The sequence below is a fragment of the Kryptolebias marmoratus genome, linkage group LG10, assembly GCF_001649575.2.
Source record: "Kryptolebias marmoratus isolate JLee-2015 linkage group LG10, ASM164957v2, whole genome shotgun sequence".
Lineage (NCBI taxonomy): Eukaryota > Metazoa > Chordata > Actinopteri > Cyprinodontiformes > Rivulidae > Kryptolebias > Kryptolebias marmoratus.
The window spans coordinates 18,160,676-18,181,940 of NC_051439.1; the positions used below are offsets into that span (position 1 = coordinate 18,160,676).

General features: G+C 37.8%; 2 protein-coding genes across 4 annotated transcripts in view; one reads left to right on the forward strand and one right to left on the reverse strand.

Moving 5' to 3' along the window:
* rbks (ribokinase) overlaps positions 1 to 7,384 on the forward strand; it is a 31,774-nt gene extending 24,390 nt beyond the window's left edge. For all 3 annotated transcript variants that reach the window (XM_017431699.3, XM_037977920.1, XM_025009483.2), the window contains one exon: positions 7,065 to 7,384. In XM_017431699.3, coding sequence (XP_017287188.1) covers positions 7,065 to 7,238 — 174 coding nt within the window. In that variant the 3' untranslated portion in view covers positions 7,239 to 7,384. The remainder of the gene's footprint in view (positions 1 to 7,064) is intronic.
* On the reverse strand, positions 7,369 to 10,649 carry mrpl33 (mitochondrial ribosomal protein L33). Its single transcript, XM_017431700.2, has 4 exons — positions 10,527 to 10,649; positions 10,092 to 10,110; positions 9,894 to 10,000; positions 7,369 to 7,740 (listed from the first exon to the last, which is right to left on the reverse strand). The coding sequence occupies exons 1-4, from the start codon at positions 10,546 to 10,548 to the stop codon at positions 7,691 to 7,693; spliced, it is 198 nt and encodes a 65-aa protein (XP_017287189.1). The 5' UTR covers positions 10,549 to 10,649; the 3' UTR covers positions 7,369 to 7,690.
* Between the last annotated feature and the right edge of the window lie 10,616 nt (positions 10,650 to 21,265).

Consider the following 21,265-nt stretch of genomic DNA (forward strand, 5'->3'; position numbering starts at 1 on the left):
AGGTTTAATTGTTTGTGTAATGGTTTTTATGTGCATAATACTTTCCTCTGGGACTTTTATTGAGCAGTTATTTCCTAAAGCTGGAGTTCTACCTTGACAGGCGTTTGCTGTACATCTAACCCACATCAGATATTGTGTAAGAAAGGAAAGAACTCTGAAAGGTGAAGAGGGTTGTTCTTTGCAGCTGAAGTAAACAGCTGCATCTGCTTGTTGTCTCCAGTCACTTTTTAAGAGTTACTTGGAGTCTTTGCTTTGCCTTTAGAAGTAGACCCACATGATTAATCCTCATTCATCTTCACTCTTTCCTGATAACGTCCAAGAGTACTTATCCACCACCCCTCATGCCCCTGCTTCTCCCTCCTGCCATGACTCATTTCTCAGGCCTGCACTAGTCAGCAAAAAGCTGTGGTCGGGCCTGCTGTACGTCTCTCCTTTTAAACACTTCTTCTGTTCTTTGATGAGCCCATAAATCCTGTTGTGTTTAACTCTTTTGGACATCATAATCCCTCTTCCAGTAAATCTCTCCCCCACCCCCCCCTCCCCCTACTGGAAAGAAAAAAAAAAACCAGGTTGTTCTCACTCACCCTTTCTGGTGACACAAGCCTCTTGATAGTGATTATCTTGTGTAATTTCTGCTGGGTTTTTTTACAGCTGAAGATTCAACAATGTTTTAGAAAAGTGCTTGCTTTTGCTGTGACACAATATTTGACCTCAGATGTCAACGTGCTTACTCACCTGCGTTTTTTTTGCGAGCTTTGCTCATCATTTTAATCACCAACAAAAGTGAAAATGAGACAGATAAGTGAAATGATATTTTTGTTGCTGTTTTGTTTGTTTGTTTGTTTTTTGAAGTGGTGTTGTGTGGAGTAGTTATGAGAACTCAGTGTCTTACCTGCAGTAAAGAGCAGTTACATTAGTCCTAATGGTGAGAGCTAAATCATTTCTAATTTTGCACAAGGGCTAAACGATTTAAGGACCATTTATTTAATTTACTAAAAAGACATTTGGGACTGGCTGGAGTAGCTCGGTGGTCAGAGTCGCAGCCATGTAACCATGAGGCTGCAGGTTCGACCCCAGGTTGCGTCAGAAAAGGCATCCGACATAAAACAATTGTCAACTCTTTCATTTGAGCTCGCTTGCTGCTGCAACCCCTGCAGAAGGGAGCAGCTGAAAGAAAAACATCAGCTAGAGAAGCCTTTTGGATGAGCATTAAATGTCCTGCGAGGGCCAGGAAAGAAAGTCCAGTTGCCCTCTACTCAAGCAATTAGGATCCAGCCTGGCTAATGAAGTGCTAATGTGGGCGCAAGACCATTTGGCTTCCTTTTGACAGCAAGCATTTCATCATCTTCTCCCTCTGCAGCTGTCTGAATAACATTCTACACAGCAGGAGCAATTATGGTGTGAGTCAGGGCAATGAATCGGGATGAATAACAAAGCAAATCATCCACTGTGGGTCTCCCCCATCCCTTTTGTCTTAAATTGAGTTCAGGCTTCCCTTGCTGTGATCTCAGCCTTGGATGTTTTGTGTGGACACCACACAAACACACATTCAGTGCCGCTCAGCCCCACTCAGGACATGGGTGGCATTGATTTCCACCACCCTGTGAGGTCTGAAAGGTAGACAGCGCTGTCTAAACCAGACATTACAGCAGCCCATTGGGTCTGGGGGTCTGGACAGACCAATTATTCCCAGTCTTTTCCAGTGATAGGAGACATTTAAGAGTAGATTCCTTCCTGGAAGCCTGGGGTAAGAGAATACCTCCTGAGCATTGAAATTCCTCAACCCTGCACACTGAGGGTCAACCAGAAAACTGCCACATCACCGTGTTTTAATGGACTGCACGTGATGCAGCAGCAGCCCAGATGTTAGGCCATACTTCTGCCACTTCATAGTCATGTTGATCAGTGTTATACACAACAGAGGGCTATGATAAAACAAAGTGAATGGATCAAAGATGTGACATTTATTTGGTCCAATTAAATTTGTTTTTGATGTCAGAGACTTCCTCCTTTGTTACTTTAGTGGAGTTGTCCTTGTCAGAGTATTACTGGAAGCCTCTGAGCGTGGAAGCCACTGTGACTCATCGCTGCACCCCCTGTTGGTCTCGATTCTCCCCAGGGTGCCTTTCATTGACAGAGGCAGCAGGCTGCAGAAGTTAACTGAACATAGCTCCATCTGTCACCTAAGTCAGGATCGCAGAAGGCGAGCTGTGGAGGCTGGTAAAGTTCAATAGGGGCAGAAGATTATTTTATAAATCTGCATTTTCTATAAGTTGTCCATCTTCAGTGCTTTTGTTGACTTGTGGCATACATGTGCTGTATTTCACAAAGATCTCCTGTCAATCAAAGTGTGTGGGCGCTGCAGTTTTCCTTCCATCTTCTATTGTTTAAACTTCTGTTTCTGTGTGCCTTTGTTTGCAGCCATAGCAGTTATTCTGTTTATGGGAACAGTTTGACTTTTTTTTGTTTGTTTCCTTACTGCAAATGCACATTTTCCCTGTAAGATCTGTGAAATCTTCTAAAAAAAATTATTTTTTATTTATTTTTAAGGAGATTTCTTTGTAGCTCTGTCTACCTTCAGTTGTTTAGCAAATTTCATGTGAACTTTATTTAAAGCCTGTTTGAAAATGCACATAAGGCACATTTCTGTCACCCTGCTGGGGACTCTGTAAGTGCCAAATGAAATAAAAATAGCTCATTTAAACAGTATTATTGGCCATAAACAATAATTAAAACAGGAAAACAAACAAAATCAAGAGGTCTAGGTTATGTAAATCAAAACAGGAATTCCATAGGAGAAGTCTTCTGGGATTCAATTCAACTGTTTTTGTATGTTAGTGAGCGTCTGGCCATTTCTTTTTTCTCTAGAAGCAGATTTAAAATGAAATCATCCATCGAAGTAATAATTCTACAACAAATATCCACATTCCATGAAATAAGTTCTAGGTGCCCAACAGAATTACATGTCCACTCACAAGAATATTGTTCACTCATTTTTTTATTGCATTTCCACTTTGTGTTTATAATTTGAAAGCATTTTTTTCATTCTCTGAGATGGAACGAAATAACACACACCTCAAGTTCTTTTTGGCTTTTGCCATATCTGTCAGCCTTTCTAACTTTTTTGCATTGAAAAAGAAGATATAAACTCATAGAAATACCACTTCTCTCTTGTTAAATCCAGCTAAGTTGACTCCCTGTACAGTAATTACTACACAAACAACAAACTCTGCTGTAGAGGAGTTCTCAGCGCATACTTTGTTAATCTAGTGATTTCTCACTGAGGCAACTGCCATCATAATTCTTTACTTCAGACTGAGCCCCAGCAGAGAGGAGGCAGAGGAAAGGCAGCAGAGGTCAAGACGCAGCCGAAGAGGCCAACCAGAAAGAGCATCACAGCTCATCCACGGCAAGTGCTTGTGTCACTTGATTGACAGGCCTCCAGATCTAACCTTCACCACAGTGTGTCGAGGGCAGCAGCAGCGAGCTGAAGGGGGTTGTGCTTGTCACGCTTGTTGAGCTTCATTCACTTGATCCAGTGGCGTCACATGCCAGTATCAGTGAAGGAGACATTCATTTTTAGGACAGAAATATTGGATGGTGGTTTGTACAATCACAAAAGCTGAAGTTAGACTGAAACAGCAGAGTTTTGTTTTGTTTTACAGAAGGTCATTTGGATATTAAAGCTCACTCATATTCTCTATTATATGGATTTTATATGGATACCTGATTACCTGTGAATGTGAAAGATGTTCCAAACTGAGAAAGATAAACAAGCATTTTAAGTTAATTGTACAAATTCTGACTCATGAATCTCTTGTCCTGTGACTGCTCTTACCCTCAATGTTTATTTCAAAGCAGAGAGAGACAAGGTACACTTCCATCCAAACTTTTGCTCAGTATTTTTATTTATGCAAGAACAAGTCCCATTAACAAGGATAGCTCTGGCACTATCACTCCTCTAAGATCAAACTATGGAGATAACGGTGCACAGTGTGTCATGGCAAATCCACATAACAAAACTGTAACTAGAATTTCCTCAACATCCTGATCCAATATATGTTCACAGTGGCCAGAATTTGTGTTTGCATGTCAAAATATCAGTATTTGACTGGACAAGTCGTCAGATCATAGATATAAAATGTGTCAGATTTTAACTTTACACAACATAAATTCACATAGAGATTTCAAGGAGGTAAAACTGCGAACATGCCGAAGACTTGCAGTCGTGCTGTTTTTGGGTTGGCTACACAAACCTTGGTGGCAGTAATAGGCTGACAAATGAATTTGACAACAGAAAAGTAAATCAATAAGATAAACAATAAAAAACAGCAATATAACGTCATTTGTTGTAGTTCCTGAGGACAAATCAGCTAAATGTGGAATGTATTTCTCACACATTTCCAAGGATATGTGAAATAGAGGTGCCAATGTGACTCTCCCTACCTATATAATATAATGAGATAACTTTCATATCAGCGTTTAAGGTTGTAATATTTTTCTCACCCAAATTCACACATCCCCTCAGGATGTATCTCCCCAAAACAATCATCTGCATTGTTTTACTCTGCAGACATACTCACGGCTTTCAGTTCTATTTGCAGTCACAATGTTCTGCTGAATCTATAATTTTTTTTTTATATAAATATGTAAGTCCAATACCTGATTACTGGTTAAGAACGTTATGCTGCATGATCTAAAGAGCTGCCAATAAGAAATTTAACTTTTACAAAACAGTATTTTAGGCTTAAATGCATATTTTTTACTAGTTAACAGAAACCTGTTTCAGTCTCACCCTTTTTCAGAGTGACAAAACAAAAAATCTTGTTTTTTGGAGGATTTGATGGTAGATTACTGACATGTCAGCAGGTGATTTCAACCATGAATGAGTCATAAAAAGGTCTAAGGTTAAATAAATAATATTGTTATGACTACAAAGCCTGAGATCTTCCAGTTTCTACCGTCTAATCTTGTTGTTCACGCCGTCTTCACCACGACTCTCTAACACAGCTCTGATCATCGGTTCCCAAGCACCATCCCCCACTCGAGTGGCATCATCGTGTCCGCCACAACACGTTTGCTGGGAGACGGTCCAGAGCCAAACCAGTGGGACCTCTTCAGTAAATCCTGGCTTCCAAATGCTGGCTGCAGCATGGCCCAGCCCAACTGCCAGACAGACATAAACACTCCATGGGTTTAAACATCTACCAGGCCTGTGAAATGTTTAATCTCTGATCTCACTCTTTCCAGCATCTCCGCAGTCCAGAGCAGTGGCAAGCAAAATGGGGGAGGGGAGCAATAATTGCCTCTTAAATGTCAAATCAACACTGTTTATTATACGCTGCATATGGCTGATAAACAGAAGCTTGGTTGAACCCGTCAGGCCCTGCCTGGACTGGGTCAGGACCGGGGTTCCAATTTTGTGCCCTGACTCATCCCCACACAACCATCGCTGTGACAAAAAGGGTTACTTTGAGGATGGAGGGGGGGGGGCTCGCAGAGGTGCTCAGAAAACTGAGTGCAATGAACTCTTCAGAGCTGAGGTGATGAGTAATGGAGCGGGCTTGTGAGAACCAGCGTTGGGGGGGGGCAGTTTGTGGTTGAACATGAGCGTGTCCCTACATACTGCGCCTTTTCCCATCAGTGAATCCCCCACTTCCCCCCAGCCAGCTCCCTCCAGGGCGTAGACAGCACATTCCATCTTTATCAATAGATGAGAAAAGAAGGGGGGATTTATGTGCTTTCAGACGAGCCGAAGCCAGAACTTGTGGCAGTTATGTTGACATCATATGTTGCTCAGCTGGCTTTGAAAAACAATCAGCAAGAAAATAAATAATATGAAATTGGCCCCTTATAAGAAAAAAAAAATCTAATTTATTCTGGTAGCAAATTATGCAGCCATACATCTATTTTTTTCTACTTGTGTTTTCACTTGTAACAATGCTCTTAAATGAACAGTTTAGCTTTTGCAAGTTTTTCATCACTAATTGTTTTTTTATACCCCATACAAAATACATGCTTTATTTTAAAATTATTCCAAAACAGGCTGTGTGTGAGCAGAACCCTTAAAGATGCTTGGCTGAAAAAGCTGACTGGGCCTTCCTTTACACAGTTGTTTTTAACTTGTTGTCATTTCGTGAAGTGCAGAAGCAGCAGCACATAAATGCCACAGCACCCCCTACTGTTAAAGCAAACCAAATTTAAAAGTTAATTTTCTTTTACTTTGGTTTTCACAATATTAAACCTTTTTGTTCCTCCATTATAAATTTATATGACCAAATTTTGCACCTTTTTTTCTGTGGACATGAAACTGCACCACAAGTTTATGCTGAAAAGGGGAAAAAAAAGTGTAACAATGACCTTTTTTTCATTAAACTTAATCTTAATTGTTTTGATTATATCCTACTTAACTTTGACAGTTAGAACTCACCTAAAACACTTACTTAAATTCTAACAAAATTAAGCCATTAAAACATTTAAGAAACCTCTTCAATTCTTTCTAAAATTAACAGTTAAATACACTCAATTGTTTAATTTACCTATTTTTTTTATTACAATACATAGCTATTATTTGGTTCTAAAAGTTGTTTTTTTATGTTTTGCTGTTAGGACAAAAAATGTACAGATTGTTGAAGCAATAATAAATAATAATTTACATTACACAAAAAAAATCTACTCTTTGAACAGTTTGACAAGAAATCAAAAAACCCATTTTATAAACTTCATCACAAAAATACTTGTGAATCCAACTTTCCACACTCATGTCAATTCAACATTTAATTATAAGAAACTTTGACTTTTCCCTCAGTACACCGCAGTATATCCACTATTGTGTCAATAATAGTTTAAATATTTGATTAAATATTAGTTTTTTGTTGAAAGTTAAACATCAAATTTTAAACTTATCAGTCAATATACATGTATTTGTGTATTTTATTTTTTCAGGCAGTAGATCCATCCAGTATTTAACTATTTCACTGGTTCAATAATCTATATTATTCATTTCAAAGGTTTGAATAACTCTTTGGTGTGTTAAATAATTGCATAAATTTAATTTTTTGCAGGGAGCTGGAGACAGTTTCATTGGTGCGCTGGCCTTTTACATGGCTAACTATCCCATGATGCCTCTGGAGGAGATGACACGAAGAGCGAATCAGGTGGCGGGGGTGAGCGTGCAGGCTGTCGGCACGCAGACGTCATTCCCGTTTAAACAGGACCTACCAGCCAAACTGTTCTGAGATTTATACAAACCCGTGTTAATGGACCAAGTCTGGGCTGACCTGAACTGCCTTAAAACTGTAGCTGCTTTTAAGAAACTCAAGAGCCATGCATGAGAGGGCTGCTGAGGAAAAAATGACAATAAAACACTTTTGAAGTTGTAAAAGTAGTTGGCATAATTTATTGAAATACCACCAAATAGATCAAGTCTCACAAATGTTATGTTTACCAAATATTTTATACATCAAGAAATCCGTGTTGGTCCCAAAGAGGTTTCCTCATGAAAGCATGACTGCGACTTGTTGAAGCTCAGTTTGCATCACGCTGGATCTGCGGCGGTCTTGAAGAAAGAAGAAAGCCTCTGAACGCAGCAGCCAATCAGAGACACTCTGACCGATGCCCTGTGCGGTCAGACAATAAAACTGTCTTTTCAAACTGTACAGGTTCGCTGTCCGTGTAGGTTTGAGCATTGTTAAATTGATCTGATCTTCTTCTTCTCAAAGAATAGGACGTGTTTATTCACTGCGAAGACAAAAAAAGCAGATAATGTGTTAATATGCTGAGACAAAAAAAATAAATGTAAAAATATGTGTAAATATACAGTGTTAGCTAAAATACTTTATTTGATTTGTGTGTATTTTAAACCAACGTTACTCTGAAGTACTAATTAATTATATTTCAGAAAGTCAAAGCACTGATATCTTAAATAAATTCTGTTGCTGCTCTGCAGGCAGAAAACTAATCCTGATTATCAGTTACTTAATGCACCCATTAATTGTTGAAAGTTCCCACTGCTTTACAGTTAAAATTATGACGACAGTCTTCATCTGTCTAATGAGTAAATTACTTCCTTATTACAAAGCTGAAGTCTAGTGCTTCACAAGTATATTGCGTACACTTGTGTAATTAATAAGAAGGAAGCTAAAACCCTAAATCAGAGAAAGTTAGAACTGTAAAGAAATGTGACAATTTTACTTTAACAGGCAGTACAAACTGAAAATATTCATATTTTATCTTTTGTCTTTTAAGCTGCACATTCTCCCAAAAAAGGTTTAGGAAGCAACAGTTTAGGGCGATTAATGAAATAAACAAACAATGTAATTTTAAATAAGAGCAAAGAATAAATTAACGAATCACCATTTGGTACAAAAATGGTATCCATGAAAGGCTGAGTCTCCTCGAGAAGAAACGAACAGTAGATCTCAGTATGACAATAAATGTTGAAATAAATCAATTTTAAAAGAGAATAAAAACATTTTTTGTAAAAGAAAGTTTGGAAGGAGTTTGCCTATTTTTCTCTCCCCAGAGCAGAATATATATTCAACTACTCAAGGCCTTTCAAGGCATCAAGGACAAAAGAGCAAGCCTAAGCTGGACAACCTTGATTTCTGATTCCTCAGACAACAATGCAGAAAGAACATTTATCAATGGCTGATAGAACCACATGGACAAGGGTTTGCTTCATGAAAACTGTGTCAGGTTCTATAAAACAGAGTTACATTCACAGAGGTAGCTAATGTTAACCTTGTCCAAAGGGGCTGTGGATTTTTCTTGGCTTGAAGACGTTATGGAAAGACCATCACACAGTGGAAACTCTGACTGTGTTTAGACAGTTCAGTATTCTGGATCTTTTTTGGGAGAAATAAATGTTGTGTGCTCTGGACCGAGGAAGAAAAAGAGCATCCAGACTGTTGTAACGAGTCCAAAAGCCTGGGTGTGGGATGGTCTGGGGTTGGATCAGTGTTCTTGGCAAAGCCCACTTCCTCTTCTGTGATGGCAGCATTATGGCAGAAAAGTCCAGTGGAGAGAGAGATTTTACAGCAACATATGCTGCCTTCAAGACCACATCTTTTCCAGGTCCGTGTGCTTTTTTTTAAAAACACAACAACATAAAACCACATTCTGCACACAATTCAAGGACATGGCTGAGGAAGAAGAGCGTGAAGGTACTGGACTGGCCTGTCTTCGATCCAAACAGAGCATGAGCGCAACACGTAGAAATGAGAAATGTGGCTACAATAAGTCCCAGTTGCTGGACACCTTGAGATGTGTTTGAAGGAAGAATGAGACAAAATAACATCTGGAAGCCTTTATCCTTTATCACTTCACATCCTTAATGACAGAACAATTATTTTTCAGTGTTGGGAAAATTAAATGCAACATTTAAAGTGGTACGAACTTTACTGTTAAAAATATGTAAAGCTTTCCAAGTCTGCAGAGCAGGATAACAATACACTGAACAATAACATTAAGTTGACAGAACGTAAAAACAGCTTTGGGTCATACAGTCTGTAATTAAATAAAAATCAGTGGAATATAGCAACACCAACTCAACCTGTTGATCTTTTGGCTGCTCCCTTCTGCAGGGGTCAACACAGTGAGCCAACTTCCCACAAAAGATTTGGCATTTGTTTTACACCGGATGTGCTTCAACCTTCAGCGTCAGGATTACGAGTTTGTGTCACTGACCACCAAACTACCCCAGCCCCTTGCATATCATTAATCAAATGGGAATATACACTTATTGAGTGTTTGTTTTTAATCCCTCTGTCTGATCTCCAGATTTGCGTGCTTCAGCAAAGAAACCGAAGCAATTTTAGGCGGACTCCACTTTTAGGTGCACTGATTTCAAGTTTAGACTCAGCTCTGCTGGTCAGTTATTCGTCACATCTTACCGAATGGGTCATGTTTACGCAGCACCAGTTTTTCTCCAAGACGACTCCTCTTTGTGTTGAAAGCGTATCCAGTCCCAGCAGCACTGACCAGCCGCACCAGGATCGTCCTGATGGAGGAAAACACCATTGAAAACATTAATCATCACAGTGTTGGGTCATAAAGGCTTAAACTCAAACATACCCAAACTCTTCACTTACTTGGATTTTGCTTTAGCCACTGAAAATAACAGAGAACATGTAGGTGAACTTAAAGCAAAAGACTTAAGACCTCTGTGTTAATAGAAAGGTGTTCACATAAATGAGCATTAAGTCAAAGCATTACTTACATTGGTGGCCATGTAAACATTTATTAAAACCGATCTAATAGCTTTACTTTTCATACTAACAATGTTTGCACAAATTGAGAAGCAAAAGAACCTGGGCTACTTGACCACACGATACATTTAACATTACATTAGAAAAACACATCAACAACACGCCTAGGATGGGAGTTAATCGCAAAAAAATGTTTAAAAAGCCAACACAGCAGCCAGGAAGAATATTACGCTTTAATTTAAGGAAGACAAAAACAAGCGAAAACGCGCAGATGTCTGGTTCTTTACAAAACATTTATTTAGTGACTTAGATACTCACAATTCACGGTAGTAAGAAACATTTTGTAGACTTTAGATGAGTTTCTCACAACAAGAATATCAAAATATAAGCGATATCCAGAGCAGGTCACATTGAAGACTTGTACATCCGGTGCAGAACGAGCAGTTCCGGTTGCTCTTAAAGGCGCAGTACACCAGAAATCAAGATTTAGATTACTATCATTTTTTTTTTTTACAAAAGCAACAAGTCTCAAAATATTTCTTCATATTTAGCGTTTAGTGTACTTGGTTTTCTTGTAATCTTTAAAATAAGTGCTAACCAGCAGGCTTTCTGATCTGTTACCAAGGTAACTGAAAAATAAAGCATCACTTTTCTTCTTGGTACTTTACAGGTTGTGTATTTCAAACCAAAACTGCTTTTGAAGCAAAGGTTGACATGTTTTTTTTTTTTTTCTTTTGTGGCCAATTACACCTACTGGCATGCACAAAAGTCTCTCATGTCTGGAGCATCTCCTTTTGTATGCAAACATGATCTGCTTTTGTAGTACGAGGGGCACAGTTCTGTGGTTTTTTTTCTGTTCTTCCTCTGAGGTACAATAGCAGCAGTCAAGAAAGCAAATGATGAGCATGTCAAACTTAAAAAAAAGTGAAAAAATAAATAATTTTGTTTCTATCACAAAGTCTCAAAAGGTGCTTTAATAGCTGCTGTATAAGCCATTCATTTTACCTCAGCCTAATTAATTTAACTCCAGTCAAATAAGCACAAATTAATCAAAGTCACCATGGAAAGTCTTAGTGATACTAGTTGTTGGTCACCACATCTGTAGCCTTGAGCAACCGACTCAGATTTCATTAATGGGCTGTAAAGAAACAGACAAAGACGACAACGGAATGTCCCAAACCTTCTGTGAAAGAGTGTCTCTCAAAGAAAGATGAATGGGTCTGAAACCAATAATGTCACCATGGAAATCCCCTCAAGTCCTCCCAATGTAGAAACTTACTATCTTTTTTGTGGCCACAGTAAAACGATAGCGGAAGTTTTAACCTGCTAGAAAGTATTTACTGTGACTAATATGAAAAATATGCTCACATTTTCAAAGGGTTTTCAAAATGTGCATTGAATTGACAAATGAAACTAAGTTATACTTGAATCAACAGCTCAAACTGGGATGTGAGACTTTTTTCCTCACAACAAGATGATGTGAAAATGTACGGCAGGAAGCTCTAACATTGCTTCTGGCTCTTAATAATAGTTTTTAAAATTGCAAATTTTGAAGAATGTGGCTCTGTGATGAATAACAACACCTCCTGACTGATCTGCAATGATTTGCAATCTAACTATTTCTGCATACTTTGTGGTGTTTTAGCCATTTCTATATCAAAAGGTTCATCTCCTTAGGAAGATGTGCGCTATGACATTTGGTTTTTGTAATTTTATACTTCTTAATTATTTTTTTTTTCATTTTTATTACAAATATTTTCCCCATAGAAATACATTGAGATTTCTTCAATTCTTTCCAAACCATTTTTCTCTTTGCCATCTTGTCAGGATCATGATGGAGTCCAAGAATTGAAGGTGTTTTCAGAGAATATGAAAATTGTTAAGTGTTTTTCAGGGAAAAATTCTTAGAGGTATTCTACTTGCAATTTTCTTCAAAGGTCATGAGGCTAAATACAGTTTTTTATGCCTTTTAAAATTCCCTTTCATCTTCTGATAATACACTTTCTGAGTATGCCATTCTGCTCTTTATATGTCTAATTGAGGAATTCTTGGAAAAATGAATTATGACATGACTTTACCTGCAGCTAGGTTTTATTATTAGAGAACCATTATAAAAACAGGGAGTAGCATGTCTGCACAATCACAGAGGGCACTTCAGCTACTAGTCAATCATCCAGTGTTTTCTATTTCAGGAGAAAAAACACTAATGGGTTATTGTCTATGCAGCTCATCTTCATTAAAAAGGAAAATCCAGTGTGTGCAACACTCTGATCCCATAGGTGCCCGGATTACACAGAAACCAGAAGTAATAAGTGAGCAGGTACAAATGAGGCTGAATGCAGCTGCATTGGGTGAACTCAGGGGGGTGGGGGTGAGATACACATTAAAGCGGAAATGAACATGAATGTTATTGGACGGGCCGAGCGGCACTGTAACCAGGCAGGGAGCAGCTGTCAGGATGTGTGTGGAGGAGCTTGCGTCACTGAGGGATAATTCTGAGAAGGAGGCTGAGACCACAAGCTCCAGTATCGGCTCTCCTCCTCCTCCACCACCCCACCTACTCAGCACTCTCCACTCCGGACGTTCACTCCCTCTTTCCGTCTCCCACTTTATTGCTCGGATGCTCATCACTTTATCTCACATCCTTTTCATTTAAGAACCACTATGCCCCAGCTTCCTCTTCTTTATTTTTTTAGACACTAGAGCTGTATTTCTAACCCAAGGCAACAGGTATGTGAGCAGTACCAGGGAACTTTGTGGATTTCACTATTATTTTTTAAGACAAGTGTGACAAAGCAAAATAAATCTTATTTGAATTGTAAGTATTTATCAAAAATGATTCATTTCAAAACCAATGTTAAGCTTGAAAGCTGTGAGTTTCATTTAAAGTAATACTGACTTTTAGAGAAAACAAAATTTCTTTCTGAAATTATTGTATTTCACATATGTCTCATCTACAGAGATATAGACATGTTACCATGATTATTCTGTTCTAAAATGCTGCATATGAAGATTTTAGTCACAATGAACCCTGTCTATATGCAAAATGCATAGATAAGGCTAAATGGTTGTGAAATGGGATTTATACTTAAACTAGGTTTGCATATATGGTTAGGTTTGCAATAGTGCTCCATCTAAATTGGATTGTACTATTTGTGCTGCAACTTGAAGGCTCTTCATAAGAAAGAATCTGATGCAAAAAAAAAAAAAAAAATGGTAAAGTTCATGCTATAACATTCATTTAAACCTTTGTAAAATTTTAGATTTGACTTGTTTCAAATGGTAAATGGTGCTCTTTCATATTTCTGTCTGTTAACTTGGTTTCTCAGTCAAAGATTTTCCTTGAGTTCTCTAAACTGGACATTTTCTGACTGCTGTCTACAGCAGGTAAGACACTGACTGTACCTCAAATAACCCCTTTATCATCCTCCACAGTTACAGTGGTTGTGGGTTTCTTTCTACAGCTGACTCATTTACATTGTAATATTGTATATCTGACACTTAGTGACGCATATTTTGAGTTAAATCTTTTCAAGTTTAATCAGCATCAAAAGAACAGGCTGACGAAATGATTGCTTCTAATACTGAGTACTTATTATAATAATTTCATGTTGCACCCCCACAGCTTGAGAGACAAAACAAACAAGCTCCAACTTGCTGTCAAAACAAGTGTTTGCTGTTCATTTGACCTACCAACCTAATCGCAGTAGGTGACTCGATGACTCATGCACAGACTCAGAGGCACAACAGTGTACACTGGTTCACAACTCCCCGGCTTGCGTCAGCACAATGTCCTATTAACTATTATATAAAAAGGGAAGGGATGAATAACAAGAGGTGATCTCATGAAGTGTGTTTTTATCTTTTCCCAACATCACATTAGAATCTTCCTTTTTGGTTCCAAAGCAAATAATTTGTAGTTCCAGAAGGGAGGACAGAGCTGTCTTCCTCGTGTGCAGAGTGACTATTAGAAAAAAAAAGCAACAAAAGTAGAATATATCTAACAGATTTATCATTTAGGATTTTAATTAGGTCTTTACTTGTAATCATTATGTTGCTGGTGTTTATAATCACTGTAAAGTTAAGGCAAAGCCATTCACACTCTCAAATGTGTCTACTAATCATATGTGTCTCAAAGCGCTTATCATCTTAAACTCCAGTTGTATTTGTACATCTAGTGTATTGCATACATCATTTGTAAGCATTCATTACTGTGAAGAAAAGTGCAGACATTTTGTAACGTTCAGCAGCAACACTGCAGCAATAACATGGTTTTATAGTATCACATCCATCAGTTATCAGTGACCAAATAGATGACAATAATTTTCATATGCTTGAGATCATCTTGAAAAATATTTAACCACTTTTTAGTGTATAATAATAATATTTGAAGGAATGAAAAAAAAATCAAAAAAAGGGATGCGTCTTTAGAATAAATTGGGAAAATAAAGCACCTTGGTGTCTTGTTCATATATGATATTCTAGTACAAGAGAAGGACAGATTTATCATTTCTCTTTGTCTTCAGTAGTAACACTGTTCCAGTCTGCGGCAGTGAAAAGGGATTACCAAAGAAGAGCTGGAGAGTCTTGGTGTGTTGAGGATATCTGGATTTCTTACCTGAACATGTTGCCTTCATGACTCAGCCTCAGATGAGTGGACAGAATGACACAAATGTATGAATTCCACATCTGTCTCCTTTGTCCTGCACCCATTTTCTGAGCTAAACAGCCAATCAGAGTGATCTCCTTTAACACCAATTTAACATATTCACTGAATGGATAGCAACAATGATGGGATTGAAAAAATAAGAAACTTGGTGTTAAAGGAACATAAAAATAAAAAGTTTGAGTACTTCCAGTGTAAGCATTGTGGCATGCATCAGCAGAAGGCAGAACAAACTCCCACCAGATTCACCAAGTTGCAAATTTAAAACAGTTGTTTTAGGAAAAACAATTTTGTTAGCATTTGTTTTGTCAGTGGTGTACAAAACCAAAAACTCATAATCTGAATTTTCATCTCCTGGAGCAAATCTGGAAATAAATTTCTCACGCTTATCTTTTGAAAATATTTACATATTCACTTTTAAATCATTTTATTCATTTCCAAATCTTATTATGCACTCATGGATTGAAATGTCATTATACACCACACCACACAGGCTTGGTAATTATTCTGCCACAGTAAGAGTCCAATGGAGCAAAGGTATGTATGTCAGCAGATCCATGAGGAGTAGTAACCCAGACAGCTCACTCATCCTTGGTGGTCCCAGAATCAGCACCACTGATAGCTGTGATGACACACTGTAGAGCAGAATGTTGTAATGGATTTAACCATTTAGTCCAATTCGCCTTGCTGTGAGTCACAGACACATGAAGTCACAATCATTTGAGTCCCTGCTGTGAACTAGAATCTCGGGAGGAAAATGCTGACCATTCTGGGAAAACAAAATGAGGTTACACAAAATTTTGACCGAGGTTTTATGGTGGGTCCTCATCCATGGTGACACATGTTCTTGTGGTAACATCCTCCTTTGGCTTCAGTAATAACAGAAGCAAAGAAAATAAAAATGAAGACAAGCTTTAAGGTTTGGGAGTTCTCAGTTTGGGTAAATAATTCAGAACCCATGTAGGTATATTGGCAGTGTGTCACATTCAGTCTTTATTTCATTACCAGATCACAGATCACCCTTTGGCCTCATCTTGACTGTCTCTGGAGCTTGTGAAGCAGCTTGCCTGTGTCTGTGGGTTTTTTTTTTTTTTTTTTCAGCTGTCCAGTAGCATTGAGAGAAACCTGGGAAATCTTTCCCAGGAGGAATTTTTTTCCTTTCAGCGTTGACCCAGATTTCACTGCTCCCAGAAGACGTAAACTCTTGTTTACATGAAAATCTCACTCTTTTTTTGTTTTGGTATAAATCCAGTAAGCACAGTTTGCATTGGAACATGCTGCAATAATATCTCGTGTGCTGTTCCGAAAGCGCAGCTAATTATTTTTTATTGCCATCATTTTCGACCGGCATCTCTGGCATCTTGCAGAAAGTCATCAACAAGAGCTGGTAAAGGCAAAAACAAACAGCAGAACGCTCCGAATTGTCTCTCCACTTGCGTAAATGGAAGCAATTGAGTCATTTATGATGTCACACACTGATGTGCATCAGGTTGCTACGGTTACACCAATCTCGGGATAATGAAGTCCTCAGATTGGATATCCACATAGGAAACAGTTCTGTGAAGCTGGACCAATGATCTGAAATGTTGTGTCTTAATGAAAAGAAAGTTCAATTTTAAAAAAAGGGAAAAGTCACTGAAATTATCCACCTACTTGGGAGTTGATTGAATCTTTATGAAGCACTTCAGATCATCTCACTTGTTCAGAGCCATTCCTAAGCGTCACACTAAAGGTTTTGGGTTTATGTGTATATTTATGTGTTGATGAGTTCTTGTTGCATTGAGTCTGTTTTTACTTTGTTTCCAAGTTTATAATTTGTGCTTTTGTGTTGCATTTTTACAAGATCTTCTTGGTTTTTCATTGCACTGCTTTTGTTTTATTTTCTTAGTCTATGTCCTGGTTTGTTTTTGTTTTGTTGTTGTCGTTGTTTTAATTGCCATTTCTCAAGTTTATTCCATGACAGGTTTTCTGTTTCTGGGCGTTTACTGACCTGACTTGCTACATTTTTGGTTTTGTTAAGACATATTTGTCACCTGCCTGCCTCTGGACTGTACCCTGTGTTCTCATCCACCTGTATAATATTCCATTATGGCTCAACATGTCTAGTCATCCTCATACTAGAGGGTGAGCCCACTCAAGATTCTGAAGTGTCTTTCAGGCAAGAAATCCACTCAGACTGTTAACGTAAGATGAGGTGCAACATAAGGGGAATGTGTTTTGTTACTTTAGATACATGCTTTAGGTCAGTGTGTATTTTCTGTAAGAACTTCATTAGATAGATTCAGTTCAACATTAAAGAACTGCTAAAATACTTAGTTTAACTTTGTTTGTGTTTTTGTGGATCATTTGTTCAACTGTATATCCTTGAAATGTACTGATAACTTAAAGCAACTCCTGTGTGAACATTAATGTGTTTGATTGTAAAGGAAACATATAAATAATCAGTGTGTAAATAATTTTGTAGAACCTAAACAAGGTCATCTATTGGTCAATATATCACACTGGCTTCTATTTATAGGCCTCCCTGATGAGTCCACAATAACGTGCTACCTGACAGAGTGATGACCACCATGTTGTCAGGAGTAATGTTATAAAACAGGCAGCCAGTGTGTTCTCCTCCCATCTGTTCTCCTCCTCTGTCTCTATTTCTCTATGTTCCATGACGCAAAGCCTGAGTGGGAGTGGACAAACCTTCTGCTCCCCGAGAGGACTGAGTGGGCCGCCGCCATCCGCTGTGTACGCAGCAGCAGCAGCAATGGAGGCAGGGATGGAGGTTTTTATGGCAGGGGATGGGGAGGGGAGGGAAGGCAGGGGAAGGCTTTTGAACAAAAAGTGAAAGAGACAGTGGTAGATACAGGAAAGCAAATAATGGGGATGAATGGGGAGACAGGAAAGGAGAGAGTGAATGATAGTTCGAACTGAAGGTTTTTTTTTTTAAGGGAGGAAGGAGGAGATGAAGGAGACATGGATGAGTGAGAAAAGAGACTGATAATGAGGAGATAAGGACAGGAAGCAGGCAGAAAACACAAATCATAAAACGGAAGAGAGGACTGCTCATAAAGAGAAGCAGAAGCTTAAATGATCTATAGCTCGGAAATGATTCAGAGAATAAATATGATTCAGATATGTGTCTGGTGCAGTTTGTTGTAATGTCCATGTAAGTACATGACATAAAACATAAATAAATGCTACTTAAGTCAATTTCAAAGCACTATTTTGAATAAATGTTCAGGTTATGACTCATCTGAGTCAAACTATAAACCTGCAGAAGTCTGTGTTTATCCGCTGAAATGGCAAAGCAGCAAATGCTACTACTCAAAACATTAATTTTATTCCAGAGTGGAACCCTTTTTGTTCAATAGACAACATTTTCACTGGAATTATTGACCAAAAATTTGAGCTGAAAGTTTGAGTTCATTTTGTTTTATTATTAATTTTAATTTTGGTATAAACTTATTGCTGTGTTCCTTTGGCCTTATCATAGCTTTAGAAATAAACAAAATGACAACCGAATCAATAAAAGGTTTTTTAAGTTTTATAATCAAAGCAATGAAGTAAAAGATGCTGCAGCACAACAGATCAGAAATATGTGCAGATTCACATTTAATTAATCTCTTACTGTACTAAAAGTTCATGGCTGTTTCTTGTTTTTTTTTAAATTCTTTTACAGAATTAGTTAAACAATTATTTCATTTAGCATTTTCTATCATTATTTTTATTACTATAGAAGCGTGAAAGTTTTTTTGAGCAACGAAAAAGCTAATGTGTTGTTAAACAATTCCAAAAAGCCCTCTTTATAAGCTGCTTGTTTTCTATAGAGTTTAAAAGGAGTCATTTCTGATTTGTTGGTATAAAATCCAATAAATTACTAAGTGCCTTAGGTGTGCTTAGTAATCTTCAACCACAAACACTAGCAGTTCATTTTTATACCTAAAAGCAGTAAAAATTAAAAATATTTTTATATTTTCTAAAGCAATATACAATCATAAAGTCTAACAAATTATTTCTGTATCTTCAGTGTCTTTTCTTTTATTAATAGTTTCACTGTTTCCTGATAAATGAACACAAAACAATGATCCTCACAGTGACCTCTGTCTATTTTCTGATGCCTCCTTCTCCTCCTGCCTTCTGCTGCTTACTTTGGTAACTCAACCCCCCTCTCATGATCCATTGATGGCTATTTTACAATTTGGCTAAATGCAGTTCTGATGTAACAAGTGACACCTTCTGTTTCCATGCTTCCGGTCGCTAGGCAACCTCAGCAATTATGCCACTGCCAAGAGAGGGAATAAGAGGAAGTAGCACCCCAAGGCCCCCTGCCTTTGTTCATCTTGGCCGTGGCCGGTTGGGCTTCATCCGTCATCTAAGTGCAGTGCTTTCATACCAGGCTAGTGACGAGGGCCGCCTCAGCATGCTGCGCTTCCTACCGCTTTCATTAAATCACTTCTCTTTCCTGCACTACAGTTGTCTGGTAAGGACATCCACGAGGAGCTCAAAGTCTGCACTGAAACTCTCTGCTGCCCTCTTTAGTCCTCTGGAGGGCAAAATGGACATCCTCACTTAAATGAATAAAGAAGTAATAATAACCTTTCTTTTTATGGAGCACTCTTTAAACACTGATTACAAAGTGCTTCACAGTTTGATGTAAATTATAATCAAGCAAAATAGGTAAAACTAATTTCTGCAAGTGGATTCTAATTTTTACTCAACCATTTTCTTATAGTTTTAATGGACCGGATCTGTGATATTTTTAAATTAAAAGTCAAAGCTTACGTAGCTTCCAAAAAGAAGGATTTAAGCACATGTGATTGCGCATTATAAAGTGTGTTATAGGAGCCACCCCTCTCAAATGGTGTGAAATTATCTTTTAAAACGTGTTATTTTGAAAACTAATCCATTCCTTATTTTGTTAAAGACAAGGGTGTCACATCTAAGAAGTCAGGATGGCCCAAATACAGACATTTTACATAAAATGCCAGCATCAAAGCAGGAAATCAAAGAACTAAACTCCAAAAAACTAAATCAGGCAGAAGAATAAAACAAGACTGCCACAAAGCAAGAAACAGAGACATAATTAGAGGATGTGAACAAAAAAACCCCCAGCAGAATGTGTCCCCGGAGGTGTTATCAGGCAAGTGGATGCAGGTGAGCTAGTGAGAAAGAGGGAGAAGGTGGTGGCATGGCAATTTATCGTAAAGGTTCTGAGGGCAGCCAGGGTGAAAGAAAGACAGCACAAGATAAAACGAGAAAGGAGAAGACAAGAGTCAAACTTTATTAAATGCAAACTAAACATAAAAATGAGGCAAACAAGAACTAAACATGACTCAGGAGTGAAGCACGGAGCAATTACCCTGAGAAAACTAAGACTAAACCAGGAGATGCAGTCTGGAAATGACAAAAAAAAAAAACTTAGCTGAAGAAGTTTACTTTTCATCATATTTTAATGTAACCCACCACCATTACGTTGGACTTGTTTCCAAAAATGGATCAGGCTTATTTAGGTGTTAATCTGAAACTCATGGTGTTACAGCAGGAAACAGGAAATACGAGTGCATTGCTGTGGCACACACACAAAAATAATATGTCTACAAGTTCACTTCTGCTTGCAGGACTTTTAAAGTCAGATGTCTTGATTTACAGATTATTGAAGCGTTTTCTTCAACAACGTCCTTATTAGGTCACAAACTGTGAAATCAGCCTAAAGAAGCTTTGCTGTGGAATTAATGGACTTCTGCTTTGTCAGTCTCGTTTATTTTACTTTAAATAGCCATTTTGATGAGGCTTATTTTTATTTTATTTTTTACAATATTTTGATTCAAATTACAAACATCTAGCTTTATTATCTACAATACATGTCTACGTTTATTGTTCTACGTTACCTAAATAACTTTAGTGTTTAAATATAAATGAGCTGGATTTACTTTTTATCATTATTATTATTATTATTAAACTCTCTCCAATGAGGTTTTCTCTCCTCTGATTTGCTGGTGAAGATTTCTTTTGATTTGGCACCAATTGAACTTGTGGTGCTTTTCCATAGCCCGACATGGCAGCACTTATCCGAGGTTGGAGTAAGGAACCCAACACATTTTATGACCATGTCAAAAAAAAGTGTTTTTTAAGAAGAAATTTATCAAAAGTGTAAAAAAGGTTGATTAAAAAATAACAGCTTTGTACAAGATTTCCTACACAGTATTCCTTATTATATGCAAAGGTCGAGGGTTTGTTTAAATTGTTTGGAATTAAACAAATGAACAAGAAAAATATAAGTTTTATTTTTAACTGAACAGCACAGAGATGATGGTAAAGAGTTTGTCTCATTTCTGTTTTTTTTTTGTTTCTGCAAATGGAAGACAAGGCTCTACAGACAGAAGCCAGTTCAAAATATTTT